The sequence below is a fragment of the Equus quagga genome, chromosome 10, assembly GCF_021613505.1.
Source record: "Equus quagga isolate Etosha38 chromosome 10, UCLA_HA_Equagga_1.0, whole genome shotgun sequence".
NCBI lineage: Eukaryota > Metazoa > Chordata > Mammalia > Perissodactyla > Equidae > Equus > Equus quagga.
The window spans coordinates 111,979,789-112,000,397 of NC_060276.1; the positions used below are offsets into that span (position 1 = coordinate 111,979,789).

Here is a 20,609-nt window from a genome sequence, read left to right on the forward strand (position 1 = left end):
CTTGAAATTCTTAATTTTTTGAATTAGGGGTCCTGCATTTTCATTTCAGTCAGTCCTGCCTGGATCAGTTCGGGAACCCACCCTCTTGTTCTTGTTCCAAGCTGCTGAGCCTTGCTGGAGAACCTCACCGAATCTGGCACATTGATACCCCTCACAGATTAAGTCTCCTCCACCTCAGCTGGACCCTAAAGCTCTTAGGAAAACTTCTATGGGTTCCTGGTGATGTGTTTCCCAATTCACCAATATTTCAAAACTGTCCCACTGTTCTCATTCTTCCAGCTTTGTCATTTCCCCATTCACTCTCTGCAAATGAATGTGTTTCCCCTGTCACAGAAAACAGCTAGATACCATCATGTGTAGATTCTTCAACATCCTGCTGCCTACCCAAAAACTTACCCTGTCCTTATTTCTTCTTCCTTCTCCCTAGTTACTGTGGAAGAGATGTCCCTTCTCCTGGGTAGGGCTAGTGGCTCCACCCAAGAATGCTCTCCATCCCCACTTCCCAGGAAACTTGTGAAAATAAAATGATTCTATCAACAAGTTTCCCTTCAGCATTTAAATGCTCCTCAAGTCTCTTATCAAAAACAAACTTATGGTCTATGTACCTCTTCAGTCACATCTCTCCCTTTTTCTTGGAAAAGTTGGCTATACTCAAATGTCCTCACTTCCTCATTGCCCCCTTCACCACTATATTCTCTGAAATCTTGTGTCTGCCTCCATCTCTCGACTGACCCTGCTGTTGTTGAGGTTATTAATATCCTCTGAGTTTCTAAAATCCATGGCAGCTTCTTAGCTTTGACCTTATTTGAACTCTGCATCTTTGGACACGATGAACTTTCTTCCTGGATATCTTTCTTCTGGCTTCTGAGTAATCACAGACACTGGTTTTCTTCTGACCTCTTTGAGTATTCCTTCTCTGTCTCCCTCACAGGCTCCTTTCCCCTGCCTGTCTCTGATGTGCTGGTGCTCACAGGGCTTTGTCCTTAGCCCCCTTTCTTTCCCCACCCTACCCCATCCTTCTCCTTCTCTTCTCAATCTTTACAGTCTTCCTGGGTAATCTCATCCACATTCATAGCTTTACCCTTCATCTATATCCTGATGACTCCTCAACATGTCTGTTCAGCTACTCTTCTCTCTTGAGCTCTAGACTACCTCATGGACATCTCCACCTCCATGTCTCACATTTCAATTTATCCCACATTGAACTTAATATCTGCATATTCCCCCACCAGTCTTCATCCCGTAACACCAAAGTCCCCCTCTTGATAAAGCCATATTCCTGGAAGTCATCTTGAGCTTTTTCCTCTTTACAGCCCCTATATTCAATTAGTATGTATCCTATTGATTTTACTTTCTTAAGTTTTTAGAAATCATTTGATTTCTTGCTACCTCTCAGGCCCTCATCATCTTTAGTATTGATTACAACAAGAACCTTCTCCTATTCCTCCTATCTCCTGTCCTGCTCTGTCTGAGGCATTCTCCACAGTGCTCAATTGTTTTTTTTCCATAATGCAAATTTGACCATGCCACCCCTGTATTTAAAAATCCTTAATATCTCCCCATTGCCTTGAGGAAGAAGTCTAACTTTCTTAGTACGGTGTGGAGCCTTTCCTTGCCTAGCATCGGCTCCGCTCTCCAGCCTCCTGTCTTGTTACTCAACTCTGAGGAAGCCCAGGTGTTGACTTGGTGCTTGTCTTAATTGGATTTTTCTAGAAGGCTCTAAGACAAGAATTTGAGTGCAAATAATTTGCTTGGGAGATGATCTCAGGAGGCACCAGTAGAAGAGTGGGAAAGTGAGGCAGGGAAAGAAACATCAATTCACAGTGCATTGGTGAGCAGGTTTCTGTGTGGGCAACTGGGGCCCAATCCCACTGGGAATCACTGGGAGTCAGTATAGAACATGCCTCAGAGGGATGAGGAAGCTGGGATATTTATCCCCAGCCCCCAACTATTATTGACAGAGGGCTGTTCCTGGAATAAATTCTCAGTATTTCCAGTTTGCCCTGCAAAACTTGAGCATGCTTCTGGACCCTGAATAAGACACCCTCCCTCTCCCCATGCCAAGGCAGAGTGGAGCTTGTAGTGGGAAGCCATCAATGTAAACAGAAACAACGAGCACCAAGGGATATGGGTGGGGCATCGATAGTGTTTACCACAAGGCCCCTCCAGCGTGTCATAGCACTTCTATGGCCTCTATCACAATACATGTCATGTGTACATAGAAAACATATCTGCCTATCAGTCTATCTCTCCCTGGACCGTGAGCATCCCAAGAGCAGAGTCTATTGGATTTTGCAGATGGCTTGTAGTTGGTGTGCAATACATTTACACTGAGTATTTGAATGAATGAATAGATGGGATGAAATTGAGGGTAAGGGAAAGAGAAAATTATGAAGAGAAGAAAATCAGAGACAGAAAAATATGATCTAGTAGGAAGGAAGGTAGTAAAGAAAATAGAGATAATGGGAAATAGCCTGAGATGAAAGGAAGAATTGGAGAGACACATTAAGAAAAAAAGGGATTTCATTTGCAAGGCTACTTCTGCGGATCACTTTGCATCTTGTAAAAGAAAATTCCATATTGCAAGCCCTAAAATAATAGTCTGTCATAATACCTAGCAAAATGGAACAAGTTTGAAAAAAAGCACCTTAAAATATTTGAAGCCTCTATATCCCTGACAAGTGGCAGCTCTCCACCCTGGTGGTTTGGGAATTACAAAGGGCCATGACATTTATTTATTCTTGTTGGCTTTCACAATTAAGTCCAAATTCCTAATCCACACAGGTCTATAAAAGCCTCCTCTAAACCCCTCAACCTTTAAGACAAAAAACAAACATGCCTTCTGCCTCCCCGGGGAAGCAGTTACAACCTCTTCAACATCCTGCTTGCTAAGGAAGCAGTTGTTACCTTAATTAATGATCTATGAAATCCTCTTTAAACACCTTGTGCAAACATGTGGCAGAATCTGGAAAGAAATGCTAAATGACAAAAGAACACACCATTCCACTGTGTTCTTCTCAAAAGAAAAAAAGAAGCTACGATTATGGAGTTTCCTTTCCGAGGACGAGGAAAAAGGAGGCCTGTAGAGATTTCCAGTGTAAGTTACTTTATAAAGTCACTTATTTTCTGTTTGTTAATCTTTCAATGGCTAGTTTACCAACATGGAATCACTGGGGTTAATGTCCTTGACATGACTATGGACATTTTAGTATCAAAGGTATGAAGTAATCATAGCATTATTACTGAAAGCCATTTTAGGAATCCTCTGGACCCTCGCTACTCAAAGTGTGGTTCTCTGGATTAGCAGCATCAGCAGCACCTAGCACCTGGCATGCACTTGTTGGAAAAGTTAAGTCCCAGGCTCTGCCTTACTGAGTCAGAATCTCTCAGGCTGGGGCCCAGGAATCTGTGTTTTACTAGGCCTCTAGGTGATTCTTATGTGCACTAGAGTTTGAGAAGTACTGATCTAGAGCAGGACAATCAAGATGTAGTCCGTAGGGGTCGACCCCATGGCTGAGTGGTTGAGTTCAAGCGCTCTGCTTCAGTGGCCTGGGGTTTTGCCGGTTCGGATCCTGGGTGCGGACATGGCACTGCTCATCAAGCCATGCTGAGGCAGCATCCCACATGCCACAACTGGAAGGACCCACAACTAAAAAATACACAGCTATGTACCCGGGGGACTTTGGGAGAAAAAGAAAAAATAAAATCTTTAAAAAAAAAAAAAAGTCCATATACCCACGCCAGTCTGTGAACTGTTCATTGCAGTCTGCAACTGGCCAGGTGCGTTTGTTATTGGTTATTCTCAATTCCTGTCCTTATTGCTAGTTTAAGTAGTGAGGATTCTTCTATGCATTCTCCCAGTTTTAGTAAACCCAATTTAAAAGTTTCCACTGGATTCATTCTAGAATGAATGAAATTGTTGTTCTTTGTTTAACAGTGTCCTACTGCCTTCCTTTTCTCTTGAACACTAAACATCATTGTGTACACCTCTTGAACCACACACGTTCAGGCGTTAATCCTAAAAATAAGCTTTCATTATGACTCTTCACACTACTGAGCATTCCCTAAATAGGTGTGATAAGAACTTAATATTTTCCTACCTACATACAAGCATCTTCATCTCCCAGAATCTGGATATTAATTCAGAGTCTGAACCTAATATGTGGGCCCTGCCTTACTTCATGCATGAGGCTACGAATTGCATCATAGACCTGTTTTCTTAGGGCATGTGGTGTGTGGAGCCACATGATTTTTGTCTTAATAAATGAAGTCAATCAGATGGAGTTTTCCTTCATACTCAATTGAGTGTATTTGAATAAATAAATCAAAATTTCAAAGATAGACTGCTGGATAGAATTTGCTTTTTTCCAACATAAGGGAAAGACAACTGGCCATCATCCAATGGGCCCCACCTATGTATGAATTATGCAGGAATTGACTCTGAATGAGGTTAGCAGAACTGAAAGCGCTCTCCTGACTTAGTGGGCAGATATTTGCAAGGGAGACATGATTTGCATACAAGAAACAGAAAATAATTAAGATGGTTTCATATTGAGAAGTGCAGTCTAACAATATTCTAAACCAGAGTTTTCTCTGCCATGGCACTATCAACATTTAGGGCTGGATAATTCTTTGTCATAGAGACTGTCTTGTACATTGTAGGATGTTTAGCAGCATCCCTAGTCTCTACCCACTAGATGCCACTAGCACCCCTCCCTTCGGTGTGACAATCAAACATATCTCCAGATATTACCAAATGTCCCTTGGGAGGCAAAATAGCCCAAGTTGAGAACCACTGCTCTAAGCCTTTGGAGAAGAAGAGAAAAAGGTGAGAGATTGTAAGCAGGGTTCTCAAAGGTTAACCCTACTCTAATTATAGTTCAATGGGTTCCTCATTTGGTTAGATTTGTTTGGTTGATTAGGCTTAGTGGTAGTGACATCTGTATTTCAACAGCCTTCTTTCAGAGTCAGTTTACATTCTAATTGGGTTGGAAGGATCTTAATGGGTTTTCTACCTTTGGCAAAAGTGCCTTTGTACTTAAGATGTAGTTAGGCTGCAGCCAGTATCAGTGGGAGGTAAAATGGAAGAATTCAGCTTGCCCCTAATTCTTTCCACTTCTCTTGTTTGGATACTGTAGAGTAAAAGCACGAACTCCTTATTTCAATCCTATGGTTATAAAAATAGTTGTACATGGGTCCCATCTTGCTGTGTAATCTAATTTCCCTTTGTGGAATAAAGACAAGAGGAGTGAAAATGGGGGAACAGGTATGTAGGCAGCCTATTGTAGCTATTCTATTTGATTTTAATCTGTAGAACATCTTCCCTAATAAATTGAGCAAAAGCTTTATCAGAGTCTGCTGCATATCTTTGTGGTGGAGAAAGTAGATACTAAAATGAGCAACACTAAACGTAGAACTTACCACCTGTGAGGGCCTATTTTATGAGCTTTACCATGGAAACTCATTTTATTCTCACTACTATCCTATGAGGTGAATATTATTTACCATTAACTCCATTTTACAGATGAGAAAACTGAGGGGCAGAGAGGTGTTTTTTTTAAAGTAACCTGCCAAGGTCACAGAACTGGTAAATTATAGAGCCTCCATTTTAATGTTGGTGGGTTAGCCCTTCATTTTAGGAGGCGAAAATCACAACTCCAAAAGGGCCAGCCATCTCACAGAATATCAACTTCAGACCAGGTTAGTCTGAGACCATGATAAAGTGAGACAAAACAAGCCCGCTTCATAATTTTGTCTAAGCACAGACAAAAATAAGGTCACTAAGACATCCACAAAATACTGAACATCCTTCTCTCAGTTAGAATGTAACGGCTGCTTCTTTACCAATTATAGTTTTGTCCTTACTCTAGTCTGCCCTCCTATAGATAAGATTTATTGAGATACTCAAGCATAAAATTTCCTCTGCTTTCTGACAGCATCCAATCTAGAGCAAAGCCCTGCTTCCTTAGACTTTTCTCCCAAATCACCCAATTTACAGAGACCACCTACCCCCCACTCCGTGGTGTGCATTGTCTCTTACTGCAAAGAGTAGTAAACCCAATTTGTTTAGCTACACACTTGTCCCTAGTGGCCTATGGCTGAAGAGTGTTGACACCTATTTATCAATGTTACAAAGCTAGAAGTGGTAGCTAATTTTCCAGATGACTAAATCAGTCTTAAAAAGATTAATATAATCTTGAACAACGGGTCAAATCCAATGTAGTGAAAATTTACAGGAATAAATATAAAGTCCTTTATTTAGGTTAGAGAAAAACCAAGCACATAATCAAGAGGAGATAACTTGATAGATATTTGTATTACAAATAGAAAAAAAAGACCTGGGAAATTAACAAGCATTAGCAAGATCAAAATGAGCCAATAGTGGAATATATTAAAAACACTGCTATAATTTAATGCTCTATTAAAAAGGGCAGATAAAGAGAGGTGATATTACTGCTCTGTGTTACACGTTGATAATGCCTGGACTATCTTTCAAATTCTCTGACTTTGCTTCAAGATGCTCACTAGCACACTAGAGAAAGGGTGATCAGTGTGCTGAGGGGCTGTAAGCCATATCGTATGAAGGACTAGGTCTATTTAGCTCAGAAGATCTGAGAAGACCTACCAGCTCAACACCCTTAAGTGTTTGAAGGCATGTCTCCAGGAAGAAGGGAAGGAGATTTTTACCACTAAGGAGAAGGAGTGCTGGTCTGACTGAGGACATTCCAGGACCCCATGGGTTTAAATAAGCCACTCCCGGGTCATGATTTGCTCTGGGTCCTTGTCTTCTGGCCTTCACCAGTGGGGCCTGGTGTCCCATTGGAATGGGGAGATCTAAGACCCTTGGAATGTTGGGGAGGAAATATTGCAGTGCTTCTGGACCTAGTGAGTGGAGGGACAAGGGCTGCTTCTAAGTTGTTCCCTTCCTGGGGTATTGCATTGGGGTTTGAGGCTAAAGCTTGGGTAAAATTAAAGTAGTTCATTGTCTTTGTGGGCTTATTTCCCTCCAATGGGTCAATGGGAAGATGACTAGTTAAGAGCAGGATTCAGGTATCTCTAGGTAAAGTGTCATAAATAATATCTCCCAATACCATTTCTATTTTATATTCTGTAATGGGTAGAAAGTGACACATTATGAAAAGGAACAAATTAGGTACTATGGGTGCTTGAAAGTGTGGGATTATTTCAGCCCTGTAGGATCAGGAAATTATCTTTTGAGGAATTAGCAATTTAGCTAAGACTTAAAGGGTAGATAAAGGAGGAGAGCGGGGAGAGAAAAATCCCAAAAGGTACTGAATTCTTACTTTCCCAAGTTAGCACCATCTGAGACATTTTGATCACAGCCTCACATTCTCACCCTGTTGTCTAATTAGGTCAAAAGACCCCGTATTTTCTTCCTGGGGACGTTGAAGTCTAAACAGTGTGTTAAGATCATTCCTTTTAAAAGGCAGCTTATCGTTAGCTGGCCTAAAAGCCATAACGATGTTCTCAAGCAGCTACAATTTCTGTTTAGTCACTGAAAATAAAGAAGTCAGGGCTATGTGGGCAACTGGAAACATCTGAAATCAGGCACAGTGCCAGAAGTCAGGCATGGTGTGGTCAGATATAAAAAGAAAGGGAGAGAGAATTGCACATGAGGCTTTAAGGTTCTTGTGGGGAAGTTGTTATAACCATCACTTGGTGTGAAAACTTCTTATTGGAGCTGAGGAGGTAACATAAAAATAGGATTTTACCACATAGACCTGGGACATCAGCTTCTACTAGACTGGGATTGGCCCAACCATAGGGATTTACAAGTTCTGTCAGTGAAGATCTGGGCATGACTGTTTCTGAGAAACTCTGTTTTGATAAAATTGACAGTGGCTGCTTCTTGAGATGTAGAAAAAATAAAGCAAATACACTTCGTTGCAAGTTGCCTGGCCCCCCCTTGAGTGTGACTCCACTTCATAACTTGATTGTTCAGTAATCACCAGGCACTCTTTCCATGCAAGTAAATGTAATCTCAGGTGTTCTCTTAATAAACATCTTCCTTGAATAAATCTTAATGCTAATGTCACTTTGGGAAATGATCAGCTCTTAGTTTTTCTTATACCTTTGAAAGAATCAACCTCTATTGTGTGGTGGAGGTCAGTTTCCCAATGGGAAATTAGGGATGGCTTTTTTCATTGGGAATATTGAACATTTTAAAATGGTGTTTTGGTTTTTATTAAACTCAGGCCACAACCTATTAGAATTAATGTTCATGACCAGCTGGGCCAGAACTAGGGCTAAGTGAGTAAGGCTTCAGGTGCAAAATTTAAGGGGATATCAAAACCCCAGCACTCCAGATAAATATTTTAAAAATTCATTATTAATGCAAAAAATCCATGGTGAACAAAATATCAAAATTTTAGATAAAAACAAGATCTGACCCTGCACTTGTGACTCACTTCAATTGCCTCACCCTAATCCCATCCGTGATGACCAGCATTAAAAAAAAAAAAACAGAATAGAAAATATTAGAGTGCATTAGAGGTTTGTTTCCTGTTTGTGTGTGTATCTGTGTGTGTGTGCGCGCGTGCGTGTGCGAGAGAGAGAGAGAGAGAGACTGGATCATAATGTGAGATGTAAAACGTGAACTCTGAGCAGCAGCAGTTAAGGTCAGGGACTCTGAAGCCAGACTGCATGCCTTGTGTGGCTTTGGGCATTTTACTTAACCTCTCTTTGCTTTAGTTTCATCATTTGTAAGATAGAGAGAAAAACACTGCCTTCATTATGGGCAGGATGACCACTTAATTTATCCAAACAGGGATAGTTTTGATAGTAGAAAGTGGCACTAACAGACAATACAGCTCTAATGTTAATTATTGCAAAATAAAAAAGCATTATCAAACAATAAAGCAGTTACAGATTTATATCATGCAAAAAATGACAAAACCATTCAACCATGAACGTTCAGATGTTCACCAGCAAGAGTGCTCAGCCTCTTATTTTGTTTGTTTCATGTTCCTTGAACCTATGATTTTCCATGTTTTCCACTGAGCCCACCTCGCATAGTTACCTTTTTAAAAAATTTACACTCAGGGCGATCTCACCCAGTTTCATGGATTTAAAACATTATCTGTTTGCTGGTCACTCTCAAATATACTTTTTTCAGATTTCACCTCTCCCTTGAGCACATGTATCTAATTATCTGCCAACTCTGCGGCATGACTTATAGGCATCTAAATATAACAACAACGTAATCTGACTTCTGAGTTCCACTCCAAATCTGCTGCTGTCACAATAGTCCCCATCTTAATAAATAGTGAACACTACCCATCCAGTTGCTTAAGCCAAAAATCTGAGTCATATTCCTCTCTTTTCCTCACCTCCCCACATCAAGCATGACCTATTGCTTTTACCTTCAAAGGATAACCACTAATATGTAAGTTTCATCAAGGGATTTTATTTTGTCTGTCCTGTTCAACAATGTATTCTAAGGGTGTAGACAGTGCCCGGCACATAGTGGGAAGCAAATATTCGTGGAATGAATGAATGAATCTTGAATCTGACCACTTCCCTCCATTCCCATAACCAATGCCATAGTCTAAGCCACAAACATCTCTCACCTACATTTCTATGATAGCCTCCTAACTGATCTGCTGCTGCTACCCCGTGGACTATCCACTCGATAGACTGATATTTGCCATATTGAAACTAACCAGTGGATTCCAATCAGTTAGAATAAAATCCATTCCTTTATACTGGCCTGCAAAGCCCTATATGAGCCCGAAATTACCCATTCCTCCAACCTTATTTCCTACCACTTTGTTTTTCTCAGTCCCTACTGCTTGCTCTAATACTGTCCAGGTTTCCCCAAACTTACCTTATAATAAGACTCGCCTGAGACTCTTGTGAAATGTACTAATTCTCGGAGATCTCCCCTGAAGACTCTGATTCATAAGGTTTGGGGTGGAACACAAGAATCTGTACGTTTAACAAGCACTCCAGGTGATTCTTATGATAAGATACAGATACAGTCTAAAAACCGTCCACACAGCATTCCAAGAAAGTCCTACCAGTTATTCAGAACTGGGAAGGAAAATGAAACTCATTTTACATCTCTGGTCCAGAAGAGCATGCAGTCAGTGGCCACCTACTATGCTAAGCCAGGGAATTCTGGGAATATAGTTTATGTGCTGAAATACCCCCACATTCTAGTAATACTTCCTGGGTGGCACAAGTGACCTCAAATTTGTGCCACTTTGTGCTAGACTCCTGTGGATGAAGTTAAAGAAATGGCTATCATCAACAAGGAAGCAAGGGAGGAAAAAATTGAGAACGGCTTGATATTCAACAATGTACAACATAGAGAATGTGTGTATGTGTGTGTGTGTATGTTTCTTTAGGCTTTGGCAGGACAAAATGTTCCTGAGACGTAAGGAAGAGAAAGAGACAGGGCAGCCAGCAGGATACCAGCCCAGAGAATGTGCAGGAGACATTTTGGTTGATGCAGTCAGGACTCCGTGAACTCACACACACATAAGCTCCTCAGTGTAAGCAACATCTAAATCACAACGAGCGTTCAGCTTTACATCAAGGAATTCGGAAGCATTAAGATTGACAAAGAGACATTTTTGTTTTTGCTCTGACAGAGTAGCATATAAGTGGCTTTACCAGCAGATTTAACTTATCATTTTGGGGGAGACAGATTTTGAAAAATATCTCTCATCTCCTATATTAAAAATTTTAACTTTTAGTTTTCTAGTGATATTGTTACAGGCACTAACATTCTCCATATCAAAGAGCATATTTCTCTCCCAGAATCTGAAACTGAAAGCATTCTGGTGTCCTATATGAAAGTGGATTACAAACCAGAACAGTCCTTCTCAAATGTGTCTGCACACTGGAATTACCTGGGGAGCTTCAGAAATACTCCTGTGCCCCATCCTGAGACTAGGATTTAATTGGTGTGGGATGTGGCCAATATTTGGGATTTTTGAAAGATCCCCAGGCTATTCCAATATGTAGGCAAGTTTGGGAACCACTGAACTGGAGATTTTTGAGCCATATGTTTGAAACCTCAAACCCCTGCATAGAGTAAATTTTGGGTTTCTGCATTGAAGTGTAAGTTGAGACAATATGATCAGGCTGATTGGATTTATCAAGTTTCAGTCAGCAAAGGTAGGAACCTTATTTACATAAAGCCAGAGCAGTTGATGAGAAAATCAGAGCAGTTATGTAGACAAAGTCATACAAATTATCAATGTTCAAAACAACAGGATTTTAAAGTCAGTTTGTCAAATTGAGTATATATCTCCAATTAGAGTTACCAGATAAAACACAGAGCTCCCAGTTAAATTTGAGTTTCAGATAATAAATAACTTATTAGTATTGTCGCATGCAATATTTGGGACATACTTACACTAAATATTGTTTATTGTTTATCTGAAATTCAAGTTTAGCTCTGTGCCCTGATTTTTATTTGCTAAATGTGAGAAAACTGCCCAAATTTTAAAGTACTAACCTGAGCAGAAATTTGGTGTGGTAAGACTAATCAGGACAAAAATTAACCTTAGTGTCTTGCTCACTATGTGTGCTTCTGTTTTCTGAAGTGCATTTCCTGGTTCACCACCTCAAGCTCTATCTGACTTTGATTGCACTGAGGGCCAACTATACCTTATTCTGCCTCTTCTGTCTTCTCCGGAGCCGCAGGAACTCCTTGTGTTGCCTGGAGACGAAGTTCACTGCTGCATATTCCAGTAAGGCCGCAAACACAAACAGAAGGCACACCGCCATCCAGATGTCAATCGCTTTTACATAGGAGACCTGAGAGAGGGAGAGAGAGGCCCCATGAAAACTTGCGGGAAAACCAGGTTCCTAAAGTTGTGAGCAGCAGAATAACCACATTTCCCTTCATCGAGGATTTTCTGGCCTAACTTTAAGAAAGTACTTAAGCATTTTCGATTCTACTTCGAAGATTCTGAGTAGAGCAGTGAAAGTCACACACCCACCGGCCCCGGGCCCTTGTTCCATCTCTAAGTATATCCCACGTGCTCAAGTAGCCTCACCCCTGAGACCAGCTCCAAAGACAACTATGAGAATTTCCTTAAGGAAAAAAAAAGAAAAACATAATTTTGAGGTAAAATAGAATGGACACTATTTTCGAAACTGCTAATTTCCTTCTATTTTTTTCTTAGCATTTAAAAACTAATATAATTAAGATAATTCCAAAACTTGGAAGAGAAATAAACTGTGTAAGGCCTTGGGCCCTTCAAAACCAATTTGTGATTGTCATCAATCTATTCATCCTAACTGACATGAAAACACATTTCTAAATAGTTTTAAGCTATCACAATTCAAGAATATTTAGCCAAAATAAAACCTCAGGGCTCTAGCCTTGGGAAGGTATCTGGTTAAAAAGCAAACTTTTATAACCCTTCAATGGTTGGTTGAGTGTTTAGTACATCTTACAATTTGATATAGCAGATTCTGAAAGCAAATATTTTTTACTTGCAATGGAAAGTGACCCCATCTCATTTAACTTCCAGTTGTTTTTTAAAGTATAAGGGGGAAAATAACTCAAAGTTGTAACGTATTGGACAGCAGACTACAAAGGATGTTTATCAAACCACCAGCTGAATGTGTACTATCTAGTTCTAATTTTTAAATAGGGTTTCCTATTTTTTTGATAGCTGATACTGAGTGCTTGCCAGCCAGTATTTTAAACATTTTACATGTATTCATTTTCTAACCATTACAACAACTATATTACCCCCATGTTCTGATGAGGACTCTAGGGTGCAGGTGGGTGAAATTATTACCCAAGGTCACAAAGCTAATAATTGGCAGAGCTAAGATTGGAATTGGAATCCAGTCTGACTAGTGATGTTCCTTCCCAGACACACACCAACACCTTACTAGGATTATACAGTTTGTATCTTGCGTTTCCCTTTAACCTGTGTTGTGAGCATTTCCCAAGTCATCTAACTTTCTTCTAAATCATAATTTCCAATGCTTGCATAATGTCCATACCTTGATTAGTTATTCTGTATTACAGGACATTTAGGTGATTTTTAGCTTTATTTTTTGCTACTATAAACTTTGGGGTTATGAACATTCTTCTTCCCCCCAAATATTTGACAGTACATCTGATTATTAAATCAATTTTGAGACTGGGACTATGGAAGTAAATGATAAGAAAATAAGCTCTTGACTTAGAAAGTTAGTAGCAGCACAGAGGATGTAAAAGCAGAGACTCTAGAGCTAGATGCCCTAAGTAAGAAACACTGCTCTGTTCCTATCTCTATAACTTTGCCAAGTTGTTTAACCTTTCTCTGCCTCCCTTCCTCATCTGTAAAACAGGGACAATAATAGTACCTATCTCATAGAGTTATGTGGATAAAGTCACTTAATATATGCAAAGTGCTTAGAATAGTGTCTGGCACAGAATAAGTGCTATATAAATGTTTGCACTTGTTTGGCGACATAAGGGTGTGATTTTGTTAATGGAGAAATTTTGGAAGAGGCAGAAAAATCCAGGAAAATAAAAATCACCCACAATCCTAATATATTCCAGTTATCATTTTTAAGGTTACCACCTGCCTTACACTATTGGTTTCAGTCAATCTGAATTACTTGTCAGTTCTACATAGGTTGTGACAAAGTAGTCCAGCACTTTGTCATCTACAGCACTTTGAATGTATCACTTTTCCCACCTGGGATGCTTATTCTCATTCTTATTAACAGACTTCTCAGAATCCTTCAGGATTTGGCTTAGATACCAGCTCCCCTGGGAAGCCTCCCTAACCTTTCTGCTTTCTCCCATCTGGACTGGGGGCTCTTATCACTCTCTATTGAACCTGTCTTTTTCTACTTAGACCACCAGCTGCCCTGACCCCACGACTAGACTATAAGCTTTGGCTTTTTTTGGACAGACCCTGTGTAGTATTACTCTGTGTATCACCAGCACAGGGCCTGGAAAATAGTGAGTAAGCATTAGATATGTGGGATGGATGGATAAATGGATGATTGAATGACAGACAGATGGGAGGATGGATGGATGGATCTGGCCATCTTTCCATCTTTGTGCTTTAATTTCAACAATTCTACACTATGTGACGTGACACACAATTGCATATATTTGATATTTCTAAGAGTGGACTATTAGCACATTTTAATTCTCTCAGCATGCCTAGTATTCTTGGAATATTTCTTTCCTTAATAAACAATAGTTTACACTTCTGGAGAAAGCATATTCCCCTTTAATAATAGAACATTACCAATCACAGCATTCCCAGTTATATATTATTCAGATGCCCTGTAAATGTTTTAAGACCCAATAATGAGAAGGATTTGTCAATGCCTGAGATATGTCTACACCAAGAGCTAAGTCCAATAGAGCTGACCATCATTTCTCCCCTTCCTGGTGTTTACAGTATTCAGTAATTTATAAACCTTTTCCCCATCTCCTTTTGGCCATCAGCAAGCCAAGCACGTATTTGGCTTCTTTTATAGCTGCTCATAAATGAATCCTTTCAGTCTCTTAATCATTTTGGTTGGTCTCTGAGTTTCCTCCAAATCACGAACATCTTCCCAGCATTGAAATGCTGGTATTAAATGCATTATTCACACGGATTTAGAGTGTGTTTTGAGACATCGATTACATATGATGTGATGTCCCTCGGTGCTGGTCTCTCCGGATTGGAATGCCTTTTTGTTGCTTTTACCCAGCTCTGATGCCAGATTCTTTCTCTTTGGCTGCTCATCCTTAGATGTTTTTAGCTCACATCTTCCCCTGTCTCATTCTTTTTATGATTCTTGGGCTTACATGATCCCTTCCTAAACTACTTTACTACAGTCTTGCAAAATAGTTTTCAAAGGTAATTAAGCTCTCAAAATGCTATTATGATCCACTGATTTGGTACCTTTCCAGGCATATTTAATTTGGAAAAATAAACACTGAAGGCCTATCATGTGCAAGGCACTATACTAGGTGCTAGTGGGAGGTGGGGCAGAAGATACGAGGATAACTAAGATGTACATTGATTCTTCCCAGGACTTCACAGATTACACTCCAGGGCATGCCGTTCACACCGTGCTTCAGAAAGTATCATTCACATAGGTCAGAGAGTAGCAAATTATAGCCTATGGATCAAATCTGGCCCACCACATGTTTTATAAATAAAGCTTTATTGGAACACAGCCATACTCATTCATTTACATATTGTCTGTGGTTGCTTTTGCATTAAAATGTCACAGTTGAGTAGTTGTGACAGAGACCACATGTCCTGCAAAGCCTAAAATATTTACTATGGGGCCCTTTACAGATAACGTTTGTCAGCCCCTGACCTAGACTATAAAATTGTCTATTTTGTCCTGGGGTTGTAAATCCCAGCGACCCTGTTTGGTGCTTGAGAAACCTGTGGTCTACTGAGGGAGACAGTCAAGTGAACATATAACTGATACAGAGTGGATGGTACCATGTGCCAAAGTACAGGAAAGATCAAAAGGCTGCTGGAAAATGGGGAGGTTGATGTTGGCAGGGAAAAACTGGAAAGGGTTTATTCCTAGGTGTTGTGGCATTTGACTTAGGGCTTGAGGAAGGCCAGGACTTTGATGGGTAGAAGAAGCTGCAAAAGCAAAGCCATGAAGATGGGAGAGAGTAGGTGAGCTCGGGGATGGTGAACAACCTAGTGACCAGGATATGCTGGGTGCCTGGGAAGTACATGGTGAGGTGTGAATAGATAGGCTGGGCCAGCACATTGAAGGCCAGGCAGAGAGGTTTTGGTTTCAGACTGCTCATAAAGATAAGCTAATGGTGGTTTTGAGGTGGGATATAGATGTATAAGTCCTTTTCTAATTATCCTGAATTTCTTTGTCTCCAAAAGCAAGAGTCTTAGCAAAAGCAGGCATTTTTCCTCCTCATAGAAATTTGTCTCCCCTCCTCTTGCCACTTTCAACTACACAGGGCTGGTTCTCTTCCAAGCTTTCTAACAACATCTCTGAATCCTTTGCTGGATCTTGTTCTTTTTGTTATTTTTGTGTTCCTTAAACTATCCTCTTCAATTTTCCCTCTATCTTCACGTCCTCAATGAATTCATCCACTCCTGTAGTTTTCTTCTTAGTCTTCTGTATGTATGTCTCCTATTGCAGAGATCGGCCAAGTTCTTATAAATCCCATTTTCTCTTTCTGGAACACTAGTAAACTAGATTTTATGGTTCAGTTGGATCACCCACTGGAGTGTGGGCAGAAGTAATATATGCCACTTCAGGGCCTCTAAAATCTCCCATGGGGTCCGTAGGACTTAACCCTTCTGCAGCCACCTTGGATGTCACCCATTTAAGATGGCAGTGCCATAGATGGAAGAAGCCTGGATCCCTAAAAGATGCAGGGCCACTCATTCCACAGAGGAGTATAATGTGAGTGAGAAATAAACCTTTGTTATATTAAGCCACAGAGATTTCAGGGTTTTGTGTTTCCAAAACTCCCAAATCCATCACTCAGCTCCGACCTCTCACCAGCATTCCTGTGCTAATTCTAAAATGACTGTAGTTAGTATTTGTAAAATCAAATTCATTAAATGCCCCTCCTTTCCGTTCATCTCATTTGTATCTTTTTTCCCACGAGCAACCCTAGTTTCATCATTGCCTTCATTGTTTCCTTTCCTAGTTGTTTCCTTGCCTTCATCTCTAATATTCAATCTGTTGCAAAGCTCAACATTTCTTTCTGCAAAGCACCCTTGGGTTTACTCTTTTCTCTCTTCCCAAAGATGTCACTACAACCCTGGCCATCAACACTTACACCTGGTTATGATAACAACTTCCTAACTGATACCCCGGTATTCATCTCTTCCCCATGGCACTTTATCCTTTTGCTTCTGCAAGATTACATTTAAAACACCAATTTCATTTTGCAACACACCTTTTTAAGAACTACTGTGGCTGCCTATTACAGGCTCTAGTATCCAAGATCTCACACAGCATGTGTCCACCCTAGTTACTCCATCTTATTCCACTCTTTCCTAACACTAACCTTGTATTTTGTTTAAGCAATTCTACTTACCCTTGAGGAAGCTAAGCCCATTCCTACTGAGAATCCCAGTGGTTCTCAAACAGGTGTGATTTTGCACCTCAGGGGGCATTTGGCAATGTCTGGAGATATTTTTGGTTGTCTCAATCAGGGGGAGGTCCTACTGGTGACTAGTCTGTTGAGGTCAGGAATGTTGCAAAACAGCCTATAATCCACAGGAAAAGCCCCCACAATGAAGAGTTATCCAGCTCAAAATGTCAATAATTCAGAGGTTGATAAACTCTGGGATAGAGAAAGCAACCCCCCTTCCCTGCCAAACCTAGATATCTATGCCTAGTCCAGTGGTTTTCAACTTGGTATGATGTTACCCTGAGAGGACACTTGGCAATGTCTGAAAATGTTTTTGGTTGTCCCAACTTGGGAGTGGCGTTTTGCCACTGGCTTCTAGTAGGTAGAGGCCAGGAATACTGCTAACGCTTGACAATGCATAAGACAGCCCCCAAGACAAAGAATTATCCAGCCCCAAATGTTAATAGTGTTAAGGTTGAGAAATCCTGGTCTACACGCTTCTCTCAGCATAGAAGTTCTTCCTGGCTTTTCTCTACCTGTTTATTTCCAGGAGTAGTATTTAATTTCTCAAGGGGTAGCTCAAATTCCATCTCCAGGGTGATGCTTCCTCTGCATATTCTAGCCCACAGTGGTCTTACCCATCTTTAGAATTTGTAGTTCACTTACAGTTAGGATCAAACAGTTTAGTGTTTGCTTCATGAATGCGTGTTTTATCCAGTCAACTGAAGTATAGGATACCTGGAGGATAAAGACCCAGTAATGTCTTTTGTATCTATGCTGCCAAGGACAAGTCTTTGTGCATATATTAAGAGCTCTATAGTTTGATTGATTGACAAATTATCCAAGCTGTATATAAATTCAAATTCCTTTCATAATCACTGCTTTATATGGAGGCTTAGCTACCAAAAAAAAAGAAAAGAGAAAGAGAAAAAAACTAAAATTAAAAAAATTAGCTTAGGTCTTTTAAAGCTGATAGGTAATGATATCCAGATTACTCTTGATTTATTTTCACTAAGGGAAAGAAGGATATTTATTATTCTCATGACTTTATAATTCATGTAGTTTACAAACATATCTGGTGAAAAAGTAGAGCCAGTTAAGTGGTTTAGGTTTTTGTGGCACTAAATAAACATTTATCTGATATTTGAACAGATCAGTTAGATGGTGGAGTTTAGCTCATTGCTCAGTTGTTTTGGCATCATGTTGACATTTCTTAGTTTTCCGTTAATGTTCTTTTCAACACTGTCTTGGCATTTTTTGAAAACTTTGGCAAGTTTTCTTGAGTCAATTTTTTCATTAATTATATACTTAGATCAGTTTCAAAATGGAAAAATAAAGCCATTAATTTATTTACTCAAGTCCCATAATTTGTTTTGTCTATATTCAAAAAGTACACCACCTCCTGTGTCATGAAGCCAGTTATTCATGGGTTGGGCCATTTTCTACCCAGTGTTTATCCCCAGCACAGAAGAGTGGATCATCATTCTACAAGCATTGCCTGAACGTTTTTACAGCTTGGATACCCTCTCCATTCCTTATGGGCAAGGCACTCCCATGTAATGATGTGCCAACTAAAATATGTCCACGTTCCCAGCCCCTAGGCTGACCCCGGAAAGCTATGACATTTCTCCAGCAGCCAATCAAGGAAGATTTTGTCCTTGGAGAGAAGTTCTCTACAGTGGGGAAAAACCATAAATGACTATGATCAACCAAGCATTATTTTTTAATAGAAAAGAGAAAAAATAGAATTCATAGGGCAATCTCAAAATACTTAGATATTTTTTGTTAAGTGGAATGATCTCTCACACCCACCTGCTTGAGTCAGTGTTTAATTATTCTCAAACTATGCATGCAAACCATTGCTAAACAAGAATAGAAGATTTTCTGCTCCATAAAGTACAATTTTTAAATCTAATTTAGAAGGAAAATCTTTAATTAACCCTGATTAATGCTGCTGTTGAAATGAAGGATACCTGTTGGTCACAGTACCCTGACTTGTGCTTCCATTATACAGGAACAGAAGCCTTTGGTAGCTTCAATCAACTTGTCTTTCATTGAGTGCTATGTGAGTACACCACCACCCTCTCCATCCTCATTTTATGGGGGAGAAAAATAAGTTAATTAAATGCATGTCTAAATCTTATACAATTAATAATCAACAAAAGTGGAAATGAGAATTCTGGCCTGATTTGCTGTTTTGCCTCTTACCTACATTCAGTCTCTGTAAAAATACTGTCAGAAAAATCATAGATAGTCAAATTAATCTTCATGCCAAAGATTCGTGGTGTTGTACAATTTTATCTTTACAATTTCACTGCCAAGTTGCCATTTTTATTGCCTAATCAAAGAGCTCACGTCTGCTGTTTAATGCCAGGAAAATCAGATTTCCTTGGCAGATAGGGATGGTGGCAGCACTGACTACCTGGCCTATCCCAGTGTCACCACCCCCACCCCATTTTCTCTCCACGTCTTGTACTCTTGTTGGGTTCTTGGTAGAGTATTGAGTAAACACAACTCTTGTGAAGGTGCTGTTTGCAGAAACAGCCATTGGGTGGCAGTGCCTCCAAGCCTGGTATCTGCAGGAGCCAACTGGTTACAAATGGTACTCCTTAGATTACAAAACTTTCATCAGGACAGGACCTGAACAACCTTCAGGAACTAATTAGTTTGTTGGGTGTTAGGTAGCACATAGGCCTAGTTAACTGATAAACTGATATTATTTCCAAAGATGAATAAGCTTCTCTCCATTATGGTGGTCAGAAAACTGTTCAAGAGCCAGCCTTGATGATCTAGTGCTTGAAGTTTGGCGCTGTCACTGCTTCAGCAGCCCATGTTTGCTTCCTGGTTGCAGAACCACACCACCTGCCTGTCTGTTTCCATGTTGTGGTGGCAGCTCATATAGAAGAACTAGAAGGGCTTGCAACTAGGATATACAACCATGCACTGTGGCTTTGAGGAGAAAAAAATACCATTCAAAGTAGCTTGCCAAAGTACACTATCCATGTGAGTTTTGTAAGCATGCAGGTAAGAGAAGGGTAGAACTGCCAGCTCCAGAATACATGAGGAATACTAGGTGATATCCACTGTTAGGGGCACCATAGGGACACTCTTTAGAAAGGCACCCCCAAGTCTCAGCCTTCTAGAAATGCAGGCATCTGGGGAAGAGAGCCAAAGTAAGGAGGGAGTGGCATCTGGAGGAAGGGGAGGAATCAAGACCAGGGGGCATCTTCTTCCCTGTGCTTATGTCTGCCACATGTCTCACCACATTCTCAGCTGATGGACAAGAATACTGATTTTTTCCATAGTCTACTTCCTGTGACTGTACCATCAGTGACAAAACAAGGGCAGCATATTGCTTCTCAAACAAGAGCAGGAATGAGGAAGGAGTGGGAGTCAGGAGCAAATTGCCCAATAGTGTGAAAATAACCCCAATGAAGAAAAGAGTCAATTGGGTTATCTTAGCCTTGGAAAGAAAACCATAGGCTTTTGGAGGATAATGATATGATGCTCCACTTAATAGATATTTGCATAGTCAGTGTTTGCATGC

General features: G+C 40.2%; 1 protein-coding gene across 1 annotated transcript in view; it reads right to left on the reverse strand.

Moving 5' to 3' along the window:
• Positions 1–20,609, reverse strand: part of GLRA2 (glycine receptor alpha 2) — a 173,265-nt gene that overhangs the window by 21,051 nt on the left and 131,605 nt on the right. Inside the window, exon 8 of the mRNA XM_046673998.1 lies at positions 11,641–11,790. Within this exon, the coding sequence (XP_046529954.1) occupies positions 11,641–11,790 (150 nt within the window). The remainder of the gene's footprint in view (positions 1–11,640; positions 11,791–20,609) is intronic.